We start from the raw sequence: 17,434 nt of genomic DNA on the forward strand, positions 1-17,434 counted from the left end.
TTTATAAAAGGTTTATTCTTACTTATTTTGTTGATTTTTATTCTTTTTACATAATTAATTTTATTGTAATTTGGTACGTTTATTATTATGTTTTAATTTTAATTGATTATTTTGTAACTCGTATTAAATTTAATTTTAATTTTATAATTATGTTTAAAAACAAAACCAAATAAAAGTAAAACGAATTTGCCGTTCTGACAAAAAAAATATTGTGTCTTTTCATTATTTAAAAAAAGAGTTCAAAATTTGCAGAAATTCGCTCAAAATCTCCGGAAATTTAAGAAAGATTTTATAACAACAGCGTTATACTTTTATAAAGATAATTACTTTGTTATAAAAATAACTGTTTGATCATTGTAGTATTTAGGAATTCTTTAAATATTTTAATCAAAAATACAAAAAAATAAAGACCCACGAAAAGAAAAAAGTACACGTTTATTTTTGTCAACTTTTATTTGTGGTTTTTCAATCAGCAAAATTTTATAATCAATTTTATCAACTTTAGGTTTATGCAATTGTTTAAAATGCTCTAATACGGAAAAGTTAAGACAAAGAATTAATTCTTTTTAAGGTTAACAATTTTTATTGTGCACTACTTGTACTAAATTTTTATAACTTATCTAAAAAATGGCATTAGAAAGCACATTAAAAAAAAAAGTTGCAAGTAAACTTATTTTATCGTTTAGTATGGATTTAATATTTTTTCTTTTATGGTTTTTTAACTGCTTTTATACTTGCTGACATCTAGGCTTTTCTACAATCTATGTTTTTCTTAAAAAAAATTTTTCCATAACTGTTACAAAATGCCCAATAGCTGATCGAAATATTCAGTAAAAAAATAATAAAACTTTGCTTAGGTATGGTTATCATAAAATATACACATAATATTTCCTCATTATCAGTTAAAAAATACGGTATCTCAGAAAGACACATATTTGCCGATAAAGGCGGAAATTATGACCTAGAAATAATTGAATCTTTATTTTTGTTATTAAGTGCATTTTTAAACATTTAAAGTTCAAAAATAATGTCAGTTTACGCACTTGCTTCCATTAACCAATTACATCGTTGAATTAGAGGAAAAAAAATTGTAAAATACTGTAAATATTCAACAAATCTTTTTAAGTACAATTTTATCGTTTTCAGTAACTTATGTAACTTGTAGCTACTATTTTGGAGATTAAAAAATGCGCATTTTCTTTTAGGGAAGGGGACAACAATTAATTTTATTTTTACTGAACGTAAAAGCAAATAACAGGGTAAGGCAACTTTCTGAAAATAAAATATTATATTTGCAACTTATAGTTACTATGGAAAAATGCAACCACATAGCAAAAAAATGTTTTTTTACGGAGGGTTTTCTAAAATGTTTAAAATCTACTTTAAAATATTTTAATACTACTTGCAATCAAAATTTTACCAACTACTTGCAAAACAACTTATTTTTTCTCATTTTTTGGGAAATTTCCGCGGGTTTTTTGTATAATTTCCCTAACTGAATATCTTATGTTATGAAAAAAATATATATTTATAAAAACTTAATTAAAAAAGTTGATTTCAAATGACAGAACTGTAAAAAGTTTAGGAATTCTAATTAAAAAAAAAATCATTTGATTTTAATGATTTTTAGCCGTTAAAGAAATTCCTTATTTTGTACTATTTAAAAGATCCATGAAAACAATTTTGAAATTATTACTCTCACGAAAAAAAATTTAGGTGATGTTTAAAGAAAGAGGGGTAATAGGTATGCAAAAATATTAGGCTGTTTACGATAACTATATTTAGTATAGTAACTATATTTATTTAAGGCTTAAGGTATACTATTAAAAACTAGAAGAAAAATTTTTGGTTGTTCGATTTTTTATACTTTAAGGTTTTTTATTCAGATTATGAAAGTCTGAATTATGAACATTATAAGGAAGTAAAGCTTAATATTTATAACCATTTAATTTATTCATAAAAATTTAACATAATCTTTTGGCCAATTGCGACGCCATACCTGTCTCATTGTATTATCAGTTTTTTGAAGGTAAGTGATTTTAAAAACACAATATCTTCGAAATTTAAACATCTTTTTATTTGAAATTTTTAGAAGTTGCTCTCCTGAATGTAGTTGTTCGTCTGTACCCTTAGTTTTTGAATTGAGATTTTCTATAAATGGTTATAACGAGTAAAACCTTTACTTTTTCATTTTTTAACCTAAATATTGAGATGTCTTTGGTAGAATATTATCAGAACGTTTGAAAATATATTGATAATATTCTATAGCGTCACATGAAGCATTATACAGTTTATAACAACTGCTCAAAATTTTAGTTTATACACACAGTAATGTATGTTCTTTATAATACCATTTTTATAAAGTTTCGGCGCCATTATGAATAATTAAAGAACTTTTCTTTTTTTTTCTGCCACAAATGCTTATAATATATTTTTCTTTTACAAAGAAAAGAGTTAAGTGCTTTTTTACTTAATACGTATTTTCACTGGTGAACCACCATAAAACATTTAAAACTTCTAACACTAACAAAAATTCAAACTTAGATATCCACATAGCGCTGTGAATAAGCTTGCTAGAACTATTTTCAGCCAAGTATATTTTACAATCAACCAGATATCATTTGGTGTGAATTTAGTAGTTCATTCAGTTGTTTCGGGAATGTCTTCTTCAATCTTTTTAAACTGTGTACCGAACTATTTAGTAATTTAATCATCACATAACTCGTCAACCATATTTAACTTTACTCTGCTGATATCAGTTAAAATAACCCTTCAGATTTTATTCCCAGTTACGTTTTCCCCACTCTAAAAAGAATGAGTAACTATCTCTTCGTACACAACAAAGCTGATAAGAGTTGAAATTGGGCTCTTTTTTATTACCAGAAAATAAATTCTCAATAAAATTTTAAACAAAGATTGGAAGTAATCGCTCTCAATCTTTGTTTAAAATTTTAAATACACTAATTTGAATAAATTAATTTTATATAAAGTAGTAGTAGTAGTAGTAGTAGTAGTAGTAGTAGTAGTAGTAGTAGTAGTAGTAGTAGTAGTAGTAGTAGTAGTAGTAGTAGTAGTAGTAGTAGTAGTAGTAGTAGTAGTAGTAGTAGTAGTAGTAGTAGTAGTAGTAGTAGTAGTAATAGTAGTACTAGAAAAATTCTGCAACAGGTTTCCCTGTATATACTCTAATTTTATTTATATCAGTATATAAAAGTTTACATAGACATATAGTATGAAGTAAAAGTTTGTACTTCATTTTTTTTCCTTTTTTTTTATTTTTGTAGTTATAATCTCGATACTTATGCGGATTATTTAAAATTTCCACATCGAGTTGAGCCTTGAAACTTTTAACAGATGAAGCGCATACAACTTCTGACGGCAATGCATTCCGATGTTTCACTATTCGATTTGTAAAAAACTTGTGTCTTTGCTTGCAATTTTGAACAAATTCTCTAGCCATTTTCTATTTGATGTTCTCTAATTTTTATTTTATTTGATACCCTAAAACAAAGGACATGGGGTTCACTCCATGAAACAATGTCTGTATTGGTAATAATTTTGTATGCCTGTATCAGATCTCCCCTAATGCAACTAGTTTCTAAAGAAGTTAAGTTAAGTATGCTCAGACAATCTTTGTTTGACATATGACGGTGCAAAGGTATTAAACGGGTAGCTCCTCTTTGTACTTTATAAATTTTATTAATATCTATTCTTGATAATGGATTGCTGGCTGCTACCGCAAATTCCAGTTGAGGTCGGACAAAGGCTGTGTATAGAGTTTTAAGTAGTTGCAGAGTCATGTGACTGAAAGTGCAATGCAATATGACTAATATATGGTTGGTTTTATTGGTTGCAAAAGTTGAATTGTCTGGCGTAATCATGATGCCCAAACCACGTTCGACTAAAGTCGATGCTAGTTCGACACTATTATTTTTATTAGCTGGCATTGAATAGACATAAAAATTGTTTGTTTTACCTATAAGCATGATTTTAAATTTATCTATATTAAGTTTTATTATCATTTTCCAGGTTTTACACCATTAGGATATGTTGTAGTCATAAGTTTGAAGTTTTTGTGAAGCTAATGGGTGGTCTAAACGAGGTAGCAGTTTTGTGTCAATCAGCATACATTTTACACGAATGGTTAACGATATCAGATATATTTTTTACAAAGTTATATCAGATATACTTTTTACAAAAATGATAAAAAGTATTGGACCAAAGACGATCCTTGAGGGACGCCGCTAAACACCTCTAGCCACAAAGATTTAAAATTGCCAAAATCACGATTCATTGAAACCGCCGGTGTAAAAACGATTTTATCCAATTCAGGAGATTTCCAGTAAAACCATATGCATCTTGTTTGCAAACTATTCTCTTGTGGGAAACCGTATTAAACGCTTTACTGAAATCTATTAATGCTACGTTTATAGATACCTTGTCAGATAATGCTTTTGATATCACATCATTTGACAAATTCGTCACAAACGCTTTTTTATTGACAAAACCATATTGATTTTTTGACATAATGCTAGGTTCGACTAAGTGATTGACCAAAGCATCATGTAATAAATAGTAATAGAGAGATGTTGTCTTGACCATAAGCTTGCCATAAAAAGTTAAAAAAGTGTAAATTTATATACTTGGTTTTTGTTTAAGAAATTTTAGATTAGTTCCAATGAAAATAAAATAACAGTTTTCCGCATTGGTTTAATGTGGATTACATGTGGGATTCATGGGATTCATGAGATATGAGCTTTTACATGTTTACATAAATTAGAGATTTCTACCTAAATATTTTCATTTTATTCTATAATTACTGTTTTTATTTTACTTTGAATTGCTTGTTTATTGATAGCGCTATCGTGGTAGTATTTCTAAAAAAAGAAAAAGATGTAACCTTACAACGATGGGACAAAAGTACAGGAATGGCAGCTAGAGCATGTCTAACTACATTCAGAGTACGTTTTTAAACTTTGTCTGCGAGAGAAAGGACATCATTAAAAGGACCAGCCCGAATTCAGCAACAGCTTTTTATAATTGCTGGTGAATTTCAATCCAAACAAAACTAAATTGTTTACTGCTAATAATGATCATTTAACTTTGTATCAAGTATCACGGCGCTAACTTTGCAATGGATTTTATATTAGGTTTCCATGAGTGGCAAATAACAAAAGATAATCTGTGAGTATAAGTGTTGTTATTTATCGAATATCAACAACATTAAAATATCAACAATTAGCAATTATTATTAGCAGCGACTGAGTTTAGTGTTTAGTTTGATTTAGCAGCCATTTCAAGCCCCAAGCTGTTGCAGAAACAAAATCTGTTCTAAGCAATCAAAAGGTAATAATTTTTGTCAAGACTAGAGTTCTCTTGTTAGCAAATAAGGTTTTCAGTTGTGCTATTAGCAAGTAAGATTGTCAGTAATATCATTATTATAGAAAAGAAAAAATACAGGACTTATGTTGAAATCTTGTGGCATCCGAAAAAAACATAGAGCAACTTTCAGTTTAGGTAGAAACTCGTCAAATTTTAGGTAGAAACTCGTCAAATTGTAGATAGAAACTCGTCAAACTAGCCATTATAAGTATTCAATTAAAAAATTTCCTTTATCTATACCTGTACACATGTGAATATGTAAACTAGCTAGAAAATTCTCATTCTAACAATAATAATGATAATGACAATAAAGAAAAGAAAAAAATAGTTACAAGTTTAATGTTATACTTTAAAAATATAATGTTTCTTATAATGTTAATTTAACATCATTTAGTATAATTTATTTTTTTAGTTTATATTTAATAGTCCTCAACTGAGATTTCTCAAGTTAGGTTTTGGTTAAACATGAAATAAACTTTAAGTTAAGGTTATTAAGATTAGATCTAAGTTATTTTGATCTCGTTGAAGAAAAAGTTAAATTTTAAGAAAATTTATTTTCAATTTAGGTTGATTAAGGTTATGTGGAATTGTATTCATTAATATTTATTTTTCTATTTTCAGAAAATGTTTGAGAACGATAGATGATTTTGAAAGAAAATGAGTAGAATGAAAATTCTTGTATTGAACAAGTCAAGGTATTTACTTTATAAACTAAAAATAAAAAAGGTTGCGTGTAAATAGCAAATGAGCAAAAAAGATTTTAAATATCTATCTTGAATATATATATTAATAGCAATTCTTTGAAAATAAATAAATTTTTCAATATTTTTTTTTCCATTTAGATGAACCATTGCAGAATAAAAGATATAGATAAAAAAATCCCAAAGCTTGTACTGTGTGATTTGTAGTTTAAAAAAAAATCCCAAAGCTTGTACTGTGTGATTTGTAGTTTTCAAAAAAATCCCAAAGCTTGTACTGTGTGATTTGTAGTTTTCAAAAAAATCCCAAAGCTTGTACTGTGTGATTTGTAGTTTTCAAAAAATTCCCAAAGCTTGTACTGTGTGATTTGTAGTTTTAAAAAAAATCCCAAAGCTTGTACTGTGTGATTTGTAGTTTTAAAAATATAAGTACTTAAAGTTACATATTTAAATAAAAATTTTGTTTTTACTTCGTTGAAAGTGTTTTTTGGATGCGTTCTGCTAAGGTGATATATTCAAATGAAGAGTATGTTATTATATGTCGTTAAGCTAATTGAATCACATTTTCAATGACAATGAAACTAATTTTTTTTTAATTTAGAAAACTAGCCATTTAATAAAAATTTTATTACAAAAACATCAAGTGTCAAATTTGATGGAGGTGGAAAAACAAACCATTCAAAACATCTTCTCTATTTCACAAAAAAATTGATCTTCAATATGTCCTTAATTAACTGCAAATTTAGGTTGATACCTTATTCCGTTCATTAAATATTGTTTCTTAACAACAACTATAACATACATAATTCTAAAACAAGGGTAGCTATAGGACACAACTATAACTTCATTTTAAGTATAAGATTTAAAAAACCATATATTCCTCTATAAGAAGGTATAACTTCCAGTTATAAGTTTTTACTAATTTTAAGATTTTCCAAAGAAAAGGAATGCGACAAAAATATTAGATTAGAGGTTTTAAATAATTTATTTTAAAACTATGTACGCATCATTAAAAACTCTTATTTGATTATTTGATCAGGAATTGCTCATTTTCTCACTATAATGGAGATATCAATGAAGAGCATCATGAATATGAAAAAAGTAAATGTTTTGTTTTTTAATTGTCTATATTATTTTTTTAATGCTGATATATATAATAATATAATTTTAGTTGTTTTAGCATATTTCATTCAACGACTGAACTTTTTTTTAGGGATTAAGGTTTTTTTAGGGATAGATGTTAAGTTCGCTTGAAAGCTCAACCCAGGACTTTTCAAATACAGTTTTGCAGTTAAACAAGCCTAACAAGTTAAAAAAGATCAGGATCAATCTTCCCAGGAAAAAAAGTTCTATAGAATTTCTATAAACTTTTGAAACATATAGCCTATAGAAATTTAATAGAATTTTATAGAATTTCTATATAATCTCTCTTGATTTCTATAGAAATTCCTATAGAAATTCCTATAGAACTTTTTTTTCTACTTTTTTTTCTATAAAAAAAAGTTTTATAGCAATTTCTATAGAAATTAATAGACATTCTCTAAAAATTTTATAAAAATTCTATAGAATTTTATACGCCATTTGTTTCAAAAGTTTATAGAAATTCTATAGAACTATTTTCCTGGGTTTTTAACACATTGAGTATTGACAAAAAGTTATTCTTCTAACTCAATTCAATATTCAGATTTATTAAATGATTCTATTTATTTAGAAAATACAACTTTTTAAACGTAACTCAAAACTTTCATTCATGATTTCAAAAATGGAACGAAACCAGTGTTTCACATAGTAGTCTAGTAGAAAACAAACTTATTCTACACTCAAATCTTCTGAAATGTCAGATCAACTTAATGATTTGTTAGGCACAACAAATAGTAATGCATTTAATGACAGTAATGTCACAACAAATAGTAATGCATTTAATGAAAATCAATTCTGACTGAAACGCCTGTTTTTTTATCCATTCCAATTCAAAGAGTACCCAAATACCCAGATCAATCTAGTAGACTAAAATGTTTTTATACTGCAAAACTTTTATTCAGTCTTTTTTTATTCATAAATTTAACTATACCTAATTTGTTGTACCTTTTCATTGTAATTTAGAAACAATTAGTGCTTGGTTACAAAATATACATAGACTATGTAAAATATAGCAAATGCAACAAATAATATAGTACAAATAGATTTGTAAATGATCTTTTGGTGTCATCGGTGGGTAACACAAGTTATCTAAGCAGTATCTGTTTATATGGAAAGCAGAGTAATGCTTACTCTGACAATGTATCAAAACAACAATTTTTTTTTTTGATGGTGTTGTTAGTAACAGATAATACATTTAAATTTCTTTATTAAACAAAAAAAATCAATATTTGAACTCTTTTGTATTTTTAGCTTGCGCCTGTCAGATACTGGAAGTTTCATCTAAGGATATGTGAACAGCAATAAAGATAAAAATAAACATTTCGTCGAAATAAATGAAGATTTAAAATATGAAAGAGTGAATTTATGTTATGAGAATGCACAAAAGCAGCCGTAGCGCAGTGGTAGCGCACTTGCCACAGACACAACGAATACGTGGTTTAAACACAACTTTACGGCAAAATTTGTGAGATAAACTAGGAAGGAGACGTATACTTCCTATTAATGGCTCATCCGCGGTACTCTCTGATAAGACCCTAAGAACTCCTTGGAAAATTCAATTGAAAATTCAACTCAAATTGAAAATGTTCCTTTTATAAAATATATAGCTGGTCTTTAAAATATCCTAAAAAGTCAATAAAATTGCTATATTCCATCGATTCTATAGACCATCTGTATAGAAATTATTATATAAATTTTGAAAAATTACAACTTTGAAAAAATGGTCTATAGAAACTTCTAAAAAAAAGTCTTTAAAAATATCTATAGAAACTTCTATAGACTTTTCATTGCAATTCTAGAAAATATACTTATAAACTTTTCGTAGCTGACTTTCTATAGGAAAATATGTTTCAAGAAAAGCTTATTCTTTGTAATTTTTCCGAAAAAAGTATTTACTTGACCTTTTAAAAAAAAACGTTCTAATGATTTAAAAAAATTAAAATATATCTATTAATAATTATTGCTAATTTTTTAATAACTGTTGCTATTTTGTACTTGCCTCTTCACCTTCTTCTTGGAAAAATATCCTATGGGGTCTATGCTAGAAAATCAAGTTTCTCTAAAACTAGAGATTAAAATTGTAAGAAACATAAATAATTAAACATGAGGAATTATAAAAAACTTAGGTGGTAGCCAGATATGGCTCACGCGAGACTTTAACACTTACACCCCATAAGTGTTATAAATCTCACCACATAAGTATTATTATCAACTATGCCATACAATAAATAAAGTGAGGCTATCACAAAACAAATAGTTTTATTTGAAAAAAAGAACAATATAAAAAATGTATTATATATAGCTTCGAAAGTATTTGAAAACTATTATAATATATTCTTTAAGAACTATTTATTTTTCATTTTAAAAACTTATACGTGAGCGGAAGGGAAAATAACTTCTGCTTAAGTTTTTGGAAGGTCTATTTTTTTTTTAGATATGATTATTTTACATTTATTTTTGATTTTAGTTTAAATATTGATAAATCATTGCAACTTTTAGGCAATATTTTAATAACTTGCCTTTACACCTTACCTCCTTGGAAAACATTTTTTGGGCGCCTATAAATACTTTAGTATATGTTTTTTTTGTCGTTGAAAGTTGATTTTTCATTAAAAGGTTTTGATTCTATATCTTTCAAAATCAATGAATTCTGTTTATCTTTTTTTTTTCTCTAACTTCCAAATCAAACGCATAAACATGCTTTATTGAAAATAAAACTTTTTTTCAAAATCAATTAAATACCTGGATTGAAGATTCTAAATTTCTTAATTTCAACAGTTGAATTAGGATTACTTTCAAAAAACACGTCATAGATTTGCGGTGTGATAATCGAATATCTATTTTCTTCTTTTTTTAGAGCAAAGTTATCGATATTTGAGTTTACTAAAAATATATTAAGATATTGAGAATTTTCCATCCATTGATCAATCAGTGAATATATCCATTTCGTTGTCACAAACTCAAAAGTTTTGCAAGTTTTTGTATGCTCAATGAAAAAATGACAATAGTATATAAAGTTTTCTTTATATGAAATCTCCATTAGCATTTGCCCGGTTGTCCTTTTTCTAATACTAAAGATTGTGCACATTTCTTCGCTAATAAAAAAAACATATATATATATATATATATATATATATATATATAATTTTAGAAGCCTTCATAAGTTTCATATGTAAAAAACTAAAAACACTTTTACTAAATTTTATAAATATTTAAATATAATTAAAAAATTAAAAAATGTTTTTAAATGAAGGAAATTAAATTTACCATTGTTCTGTTATTTTTAATTCGAAAATCATGCGAAATGTTTTAAATAACTTTATTGTATGAATTCTGTCCAGCTGTCGAACATTACTAACTTCATCAATTAGATATTCTAATATATAAAATAAACATATATATATATATACATACATGTGTATATATATATATATATATATATATATATATATATATATATATTTATATATATATATATATATATATATATATATATATATATATATTTATATATATATATATATATATATATATATATATATATATTTATATATATATATATATATATATATATATATATATATATATATATATATATATATATATATAGGTGGAGACGGGGCAAGATGGCAAACGTTTTGAAAGCCCTAAGTTATTGCAAAACTTTCAGTTACAAAGCAATAACACTTTTTCCGTATGTATGTTATCATAAAGATTCATATCCAGCATTATTTTTCAGTTTGCAAGTAGAAAAATTTTATGTAAAAAGTTCATAAATTTGTCATCATTATAAAACTTCTACCTCCAATGATTTTATAAAACTTTAAAAACTACCAACTGTTCTAACTAAAGTAACACAAAATAAGTTACGCCTGAAGGACACCACCCATTATGAATATCTGAAACCGAGGTATTTCTTTTTAAAGTGCAAAAGGTAAACTTATGCGTTAATAATATTTAAATAACCAATTGGTGTTTTAAAATACAAAATTAAAATACCATTTTGTTTTCAATAATTTTTAAGTTTTTTAAAATAAAAAAGTAAAAAAAGTAAAAAAGTAGTTTACGATAATAAAAAAAATGTTCCCGTAAACTCCAACTTGGAAAATATGGAGTACAATCACAACGTCCCTACCTCCTATAGTAAGGGATGGCGCTGCTCAGTTGAATTCTGCGAAATTCTGCTAAAGTTAAAAAATATCTTTGGCAAAATGGTCAAATATGTAACTGCTACTTTAAAATCTGGTTTAAGTATATTTTCTGATTATCTTTTTAATTGCATGCTATTCATTAAACAATATGACTTAAAAACGAGCTCAAAGATGGTGTAATACCATTGAAAATTTTAGGATGTTCTGATAATGGCTGGATTAGAACTAAATTATTTACTTCGTGGACTTTATGAGCTCCTTTATGAGAGTTTTATTTTGCTTTAAAAGTGTTTTATTTTTATTTTCTATTTTTTATTACCGTTTTATATATTTACAATAAACACATAATAAATATATAAATATTGCTTGGAGAAAGAAGGACCATGAATACCCGCAGAATTAAATTTATTAATTACCTAAATAAGTTAAACTTGTGACACTATTTAAAGTAAAATAATAAATTTGTAACAAGGTAACTCACTTATGGGTAACTTTATACAAACTATGAGCATCATTAAAAAAGTAAATAAAAGGTATGAAACTTAAAGATTAGGCAGAGTTTTACTTGAAAGACAAACAAATTAATAATTATAGCCAAAATAATGCATTTAATGGGTCGAATCACATTTCAGAAATCCAGATAATCAGATGATATATCGACTTAAACGTCATTATCAGGCGTCAATAATAATATTATTATTTTTAGGCTTAAATAATAATGGCTTTGTATCAAAATTGGATGTCCTAGTAATATATTTGCATAAATCTCTAAAAAATTTACTGTAAATATTAAAAGAAATGATTTTTAGAATTGTTTATGACACAATGGAGTACAATTTCACAGTTTTAAGGCTTTCACAAATGTAGTTTCAATTTACCCTAGAAATGCTCATAGTATTCAAAAATAAAGTATTCAAAAAGGCAGTTCTAATCAATTACTTATTTGCAAAAATGATGTATAAAAAATGCGGCACATAATGAAAGAGGAGATAAATATAAGCACTAATGGGTGTCCCAAAAAATCTTTATATATAATCGTGAAATTACTAATGAATCTCTCTAATCTTTAATTCTTTCAATCATGCGTTTGTTAATACGGGCACAAGTTCGGCCTTGAAAATAAAAAACAGTTAAGCTAGCTTTGAATCTTACTTAACCTCTTATAATAATCTTATGGAAAATAATAAGTTATCTGAAAAAGAACTACTTGATGCTGTAAATTTAAAAAAATCAAATAAATGTGATGGATTTGATAATGTAAGTAGCAATGTAATGCTTAAATCAATATGCTATTTAAATACTCCACCTTTGCACATTTTCAGTCTTTCTTTAGAGCAAGGAATCTTTCCTGATAAACTTAAAGTTGAAAGGGTGATACCAGTTCTAAAATCTGGAGATCAACTTGTATCACAAATTATATTCCTATTTAAACACTACCATGCTTCTCAAAAATATTAAAACATATTAAGTATAAAAGACTGAACTATTTCTTAGATATTAATAAAACATTCTTTATTATAAACAATTTGGGTTCAAAAAGGTCACTCTACTGGTCAGGCAATTGTTAAACTTGTTCATGATATTCTTGAATCTTTTGATAAAAATAAATATTATTTAGGCATTTTTATTGATCTCAGCAAGATTTTTGACACTGTCAATCATTATATTTTATTTAACAAAATTTAAAAATTACGGTATAAAACACTCAAATCTTAAATGACTTAAAAGCTATCTGTCAAATAAGCAGCAATATATCTCTCATAATTACGGAAAAATTAACAACATAAATTTATCTTGTAGACTACCACAAGGAACTATATTAGAACCGCTCTTATTTCTAGTATATATCAATGATCTACCAAAACCTGTAATGACACCATAAGACAAAATCTTAATTGCAGATGATACTAATCTATTTTATGCTAACAATCATATAGAAATGTTATTTAAAACTGTAAACACAGAACTGCTTGTTTGCTTTAAACCATTCCTGGCTGAATGGTTTAAAGCAAACAAATTATCTTTAATATAACTAAAACAAAATTTGCTTTTTTCCATCACTATCAAGAACAAGACGAAAAACCCTTAAAACCTCCAAATCTTTGTATTAACAATTGCAAAATAAAAAGAGAAGTATCATTAATTATCTAGGAATTCTTCTTGACGAAAATGTAACTTGGAGAGATCATATAAAATATATTGAAAGTAAAATATCAAGGAGCATTGGCCTACTTTGTAGGGCAAAACATTTTTAAAATTCAAGTTGTTTAAAACTCTTATATTTCTCTTTTATTCAGTCCTATCTTAATTACATTAACATTGCATGGTGAAGAACTAATGAAAATTAATTTGAAAAAACTCTTTAATATGCAAAAACATGCAATTAGAATTATACCCAATAAAAGCTTCTATACACCCTGCCAACCTTTATTTACTAAGTTAAGTATACTAAGTATCTAACAAATAAATGATTATTATCTGCTAACTTTCATGTTCAAAATTAACAAAAGTATTGTTCCAAAATCTTTTAATTCATTATTTAATACTTATCAGAATAAATATTTAATTAGATATTCAAATAACACCTATAAAACCAAAAATTGATTTTGCGGCACCTTTTGCGGAGTTTTCAATTTCAATTAGAGGACCAAAGGGATGGAATAAAATAATCATAACTAAACTTAAAACTCTTACAATTTTAAAAGACCATTTTTACTAATAAATGACCAAATACCTATTTCTGAAATTGCCAAATATCCTTATAATTGATCTATTAATTAAATGAAAAGTATACTAATTTTAGAAAAGCTTGAGTTAAATGCACTTGGTAACTCTTAAAATTTATTTATGTCTGTGTTGTTTAATATGTGATGTTATTCCTTTTATTTTTTGTTCCTTAGACTTTTGTTTTGTGTTCTAAAGTTTAATATTTAAAAAAATATATGTATATATTAATTTATGATTTTTTAATAAATAAATATTAAATATTTCCGTGCTTTTACAAGAATATGTTTAAGTTAATAACCCTTCTTGTTATTTTTTAATAATAGATGTTTATTTATTACTTAAACAACTTTACGCTTGTTTATTTTATATAGTAAACAGAATTTTTAAACTAAACTTTATATTTACGGAATATTTCATTTTATCACGTGGCTTGGCGATAAGACATATTAGTCTTTCTCACCCCTGCTACCTAAATATTTTGTTATTAATATGCGGAGTGTATATATTTACGTGGCAAAATTTAAAATAAAAAAGCATAGCTCTATTAGTAACTATTTCACCGGATGGAAGTGGTTGTAACAACTCATAAAATGCCTTCCTATCTCAAACTTTTCATGATACCCCATTCTCCTCTAATTATAATAAATTTTAGTTTTAGGTAACTTTATTATTTTTTTATTTATTATTCAGTTGTTTATTTATCATACCTATAAGTCCATTAGTTAAAATCATGTTTTTCACCCGAATAGCATTATTGTTTGCAGCATCACCAAATTTTATATCTGTAATTGAGTCAATTAAAAACTTTAACTTTTTTTTTTTTTCACATTCACATTGGTTTTCATCCACGATAATCTAAAAATAAAGAATATTCACATATACAATCTTTTCGTCCCTCTTTACTCACGCCGCAAGAGGGCGGCAAGTAAAGAGGGACAAAAAGATTTATTAATTACGTACATGTCATTTTTTTCTAATAGTAAATTAAAAAAGACAAGAATTAATGTCTGACCTTTATTTAAACAGTCGCGATTTTAAATTTTAACAACAAAAAATAACTAAATTTACTTTAAATATAATTAAAGGATGATTCGCGATTGTAATTTGTAGTATCCTTTATGCGTTATTTCCTATAGAATTCATTTCGAAATGTTGTATTATTTTTTTTATAAAGAAGTTTAAAAATCAGAAGGTTTTGTTTTGTTTAAAAAAGATTTATAAAAATCAGAAGGTTTTGTTTTGTTTTATCTTCTTTTTGTTTTATCTTCTGAATTTCATGAATGTTTCTTGAGAACTTTGTTCAATTTTACTTTATTTTTTTTATTTATAGAAATAATTTCATCTTACGAATAAAAAATAATCTGCTGCATGTTCCATAATATTTCAAATTCGAAAAACAAGCAAATAAATTCAAAAATTTGAAAAAAATAAAAAACTTATGAGCATTAAAAGTATTTTTTTTATAAGTAACATATGTAGTTAATAAAAAATAACCTTACAAAGGTTGTGACTATTTATACAAAACATGATGCTCTAACCTTCAACAATAAAAGAAAATAATTGTGTAACTTAGTTGCAAATTGAAGTAAATAATGAACCAGTTATTTTAAAAGAATGTAATGATTTGTTGGACGATACTACAAGAAACACCTAATATATTTGATTGTTGTAAGTGGCTGTATATTCAATCTAGCAACTTTGTAGACCATTTAATTAAACTTGGTCCTTTTCAAGTTACAAAGGAAAAATGGTCTGAATATAGAAATAACCAACAGTTTTCTACCATTTATTGCAGTAGAAAACTTACAAATGGGGAGGCCTTTTGCCTTAAATGATTGCTTATTCAGATTCTAAAATCTCCATAATTTGTTTTTGCTGTGTACGTTTTGATAATAATTTCCAGACAAAATCTCTCTCTGAAGGGTTCAATATATGGAGACATTTAACTGAAATATTGGGAATTCATGAAAATATGAAATATCCCGTATGAAATGTTATCAACAATGTCCCGTAGTGTTATCAAAAATATCCCGTATGAAATGTTATCAACAATGTCCCGTAGTGTTATCAAAAATATCCCGTATGAAATGTTATCAACAATGGGTGGAAATTGAAATAACATTAAAAACGGAAAAACTATAGACAATAAAAAACTAAAAATTATAGAAAAAGACAGTTTGCAATGGCAAAATGTACTTTTTCGGTTGATGAATGTTTTTTTTTTTTTTTTTTAATTTTAGGTGCCCCAAGAAGTCCTAACGGTCTTGTCACAGAGCACCGCGAAAGTGCATTTAACCAGGAAGTTCACGCCTCCTTCCTTACCGTGACGCGAAAATATGTCCAGAGCTCGTTTCGAACCTGGATCTCCTGCTTTATAGCAAGCGTTCTAACCACTGCGCCACGGCCGCACAAATATCACTCTTTATCTAGCTGAAAACAATTTTAAAATCTATAAATTAATTTGGTATTCTTCGGAGATTGTTCAATCTATTCTCAGCTTAAGTCAGCCTAAAAAATTTTTAATTAATCACGTTAAAATGTTGCACTTAATGAAACTCCGTGACACGCGGTGGAAAACAAAATAAGTAATGTGAAAGCATTTCATTGTCAAGTTGCTGATATACACAATGCTTTAATTAGACTGTCAAAAATTGAAGAACGTGATCATGAAACTGCATATGAAGCGATAACACTAGCAGAGCAACTGAAAGATTTCAGCTTTCTTGTCTCTCTAAATGTCTGGTATGACAATCTTTTTCAATTCAATATTGTTAGCAAAACTCTTCAAGAGGAAAACACGGGCATCAGTCAATGCACAAAACTAATAAAAAGCTGTTGTTCATTTTTAGAAAAGTACAGAAAATATGGTTTTAAAAATGCAATTATAAAAGAGAAGGGTTAGGCCGTAGAATTACAAGTGGAGCCTGATATTAAACCACTAAAAAGGATAAAAAAAGTGAAACGTCATTTTGATGAACAATCTAGAGATAGAAATTATTCATATTCTCCTTAAAAAAAATTAGGAATCAATTTATTTAATCCTTATTTAGACACATCTAAAATTTTAATGAAAGATTTCTAAAGTTGGAAAATTATTCAAAAGTTTGGGATTTTTTTGTAGAATGTTGATAGTTTGCAAAAAAGAAAGAAATTCTAAATTCGTGTTCGGCTCTTCAAAGTAAACTTACACTAAATCTAAAATCAGACATTAATGGTGTTCTTCTTTGCGATGAACTTTTCAAGATTATAACTTTTCTTTCTAGAATGGTCAAGGATAAAATTACTCCTATAACTGTTGTAAACTTTACAAAATATTATAAAATGCAAGATTTTTATCTA

The 17,434-nt window shown here is 26.4% G+C and overlaps 1 protein-coding gene across 1 annotated transcript in view; it reads right to left on the reverse strand.

Moving 5' to 3' along the window:
• LOC105846200 (uncharacterized) overlaps positions 1 to 17,434 on the reverse strand; it is a 108,791-nt gene that overhangs the window by 54,858 nt on the left and 36,499 nt on the right. Inside the window, exons 3-5 of the mRNA XM_065807657.1 lie at positions 14,803 to 14,950; positions 10,485 to 10,593; positions 9,960 to 10,312 (exon numbers count right to left, since the gene is read on the reverse strand). Coding sequence (XP_065663729.1) covers positions 9,960 to 10,312; positions 10,485 to 10,593; positions 14,803 to 14,950 — 610 coding nt within the window. The remainder of the gene's footprint in view (positions 1 to 9,959; positions 10,313 to 10,484; positions 10,594 to 14,802; positions 14,951 to 17,434) is intronic.

Source organism: Hydra vulgaris, chromosome 10 (assembly GCF_038396675.1).
Source record: "Hydra vulgaris chromosome 10, alternate assembly HydraT2T_AEP".
In the NCBI taxonomy this organism is placed as follows: domain Eukaryota; kingdom Metazoa; phylum Cnidaria; class Hydrozoa; order Anthoathecata; family Hydridae; genus Hydra; species Hydra vulgaris.